Here is a 1,951-nt window from a genome sequence, read left to right on the forward strand (position 1 = left end):
TGAGGGGGTGGGAGGTTGTGAATTTCAAGTCGAAAGGACGGCTTCCCTTCACAAGGGAGACTGGAGGTATCTGCTGGAGAGGTGTCACTCATTCACACTGGTTATTATGTATGATTATTATCTATAATAATAAAGGCATAATATGCTAATTAGAGGGCGAGAGACAGAGAGATAAATATCGATGTGAGAGAGACACAGCCATTGACTGCCTCCCGCATGAGGGCTGGGATGGAGCCTGCAACTCAGGTCCCAGCCCTTAACTGGGGATTGAACCCGAGACCCTTTCGTGTGAGGGCAGACGTTCTAACCGCTGATCCACACTGGCCAGGGCTTTTGGACCTATTTTTGTAGTTTTCACTGTTTTGCTCTTTCTCTCTCCACATCTAACCTTGATTCACAAGACCCATTTTCCTAATCGGTGACAGACAGGCTGGGGCATTCCAGGGACCTTCTCAACAGGGGGATGCGAGGGGACACCCTCCTTCCAGCCATGTACCTAGCACAGTGTTCAGAGCTGTCTCACGCTGGCTCCCCCACCCCTGCCGGGCCAGGGGTCTGTGGGCTGGTAGGTGCCAGGCCTGTGGGAGCTCAGGCTGCGTGGGGGCCTCCCGCAGGGTGACTCTGTGGCCTACGACCTGCCTGCTAACCCGGGATTATGTCCTGCGTCCAGCGTGTCCACCGTGTCCCTCCCTTTTCTTACTAGTGCGAGGGCAGGGCACGCCGGCCCGGCACGCTGACTGATGTCCCGCTGCTGGGGTGTGTGCTGTTTCAAGCTGCCAGTGACTCTCCCCTGGTGGCTGTGAAGCGCCCTCCCTGCAAACCAGGCCCGGCCCGTCCCCACTCACCGAGCCGCACGAACAGGACGCCGGTGGCAGTGATGGTCTTCATCCCATTGGTGGCCACGCACTGGTAGTAGCCGGTGTCTGTCGTGTCCAGGTCCTGGATGCGGAGCCGAGAGCCGTACTCCGTCTTGCGGATGATGACGCGCCGCGGCTCCTGCACCACCGGGGCGTCGTTCTTCAGCCACCGCAGGCTGGGGGGCGGGTGGCCGGCCACCTTGCAGTGCAGAGTGGCCGTCTGGCCCTGGACGATGGTGATGTTGTTCACCGGCTCCAGGAAGTTCAGAAAGTAACCTGGCAAGGAGTGTCACACAGGAGCCAGCTCAGGCGGCTTCAGTGCCGGCCGCTGCGCCCCCTCCCACAGCACTGCGCCCAGGCTAGCCTCACAGGAACCGTCCTGAAATGTTGCCGAGAACACGGGCTCGGGTCAGAGCCACGGCTGGGACGGAGCCTGCGGCCCTAGCACACATCACCTGACCACGCAGGACCTTGTCTGAGGGGCTCTGCTTGGAGGCGCCCCGTCTAGTGCCCACTGAGCCCCGCGTCGCGCTCCCGCCCGGAAGAAGCTGGGCTGGCTCCAGGGATTTCTCCACGGGCCTCGCAGCCTCTCCCAGGACAGCACTCAGCACCATTACCGAGCGCTGAGCATCTTCAACAGTGAAATCACCAACAAAATGTGGAGTCTCAGGACTCCAGGCCCTGGGGCCTTGTTAGCGGGGAGCGGACAGGCCGGCAGTGCTGCCCCTCCAACCCCTGCTGGGCTGCGTGCAGCTGCGATTCAGGTCTCCGCTCCGCATGCCTGTGAGTGACAAGATGTGCGTGAGTGTGGACTTGGGGTTACAAATACTCTCCAGGCAGGAGGTGAACACACTGATATGAACCACATCTCATCTCACTAACTTACGATGCACATTCGCGCTCAGAAAGCCCATCCCTCCTCTCGCCACCCAAAGTCGCCCTCAGAGTAGCCAGCCACCAGCCGGGCAGGCAAAACGCCAGGCTGAGTGCACTGACGGCTCTGGTCACCAACCCAGCTCGGGGGCAGGAAGAAGCCGTCCAGGGCTCACACCCTCCAGGGAAGTACCCAGAACACAGATGGGGGGGGGGGGGGG

At 60.6% G+C, this 1,951-nt stretch overlaps 1 protein-coding gene across 1 annotated transcript in view; it reads right to left on the minus strand.

Annotated features, from left to right (window-relative positions):
* The window catches only part of ROR2 (receptor tyrosine kinase-like orphan receptor 2), a 90,337-nt gene that overhangs the window by 36,405 nt on the left and 51,981 nt on the right, over positions 1–1,951 (minus strand). Inside the window, exon 3 of the mRNA XM_014530676.1 lies at positions 846–1,133. Within this exon, the coding sequence (XP_014386162.1) occupies positions 846–1,133 (288 nt within the window). The remainder of the gene's footprint in view (positions 1–845; positions 1,134–1,951) is intronic.

Source organism: Myotis brandtii, unplaced genomic scaffold (genome assembly GCF_000412655.1).
Source record: "Myotis brandtii unplaced genomic scaffold, ASM41265v1 scaffold760, whole genome shotgun sequence".
Lineage (NCBI taxonomy): Eukaryota > Metazoa > Chordata > Mammalia > Chiroptera > Vespertilionidae > Myotis > Myotis brandtii.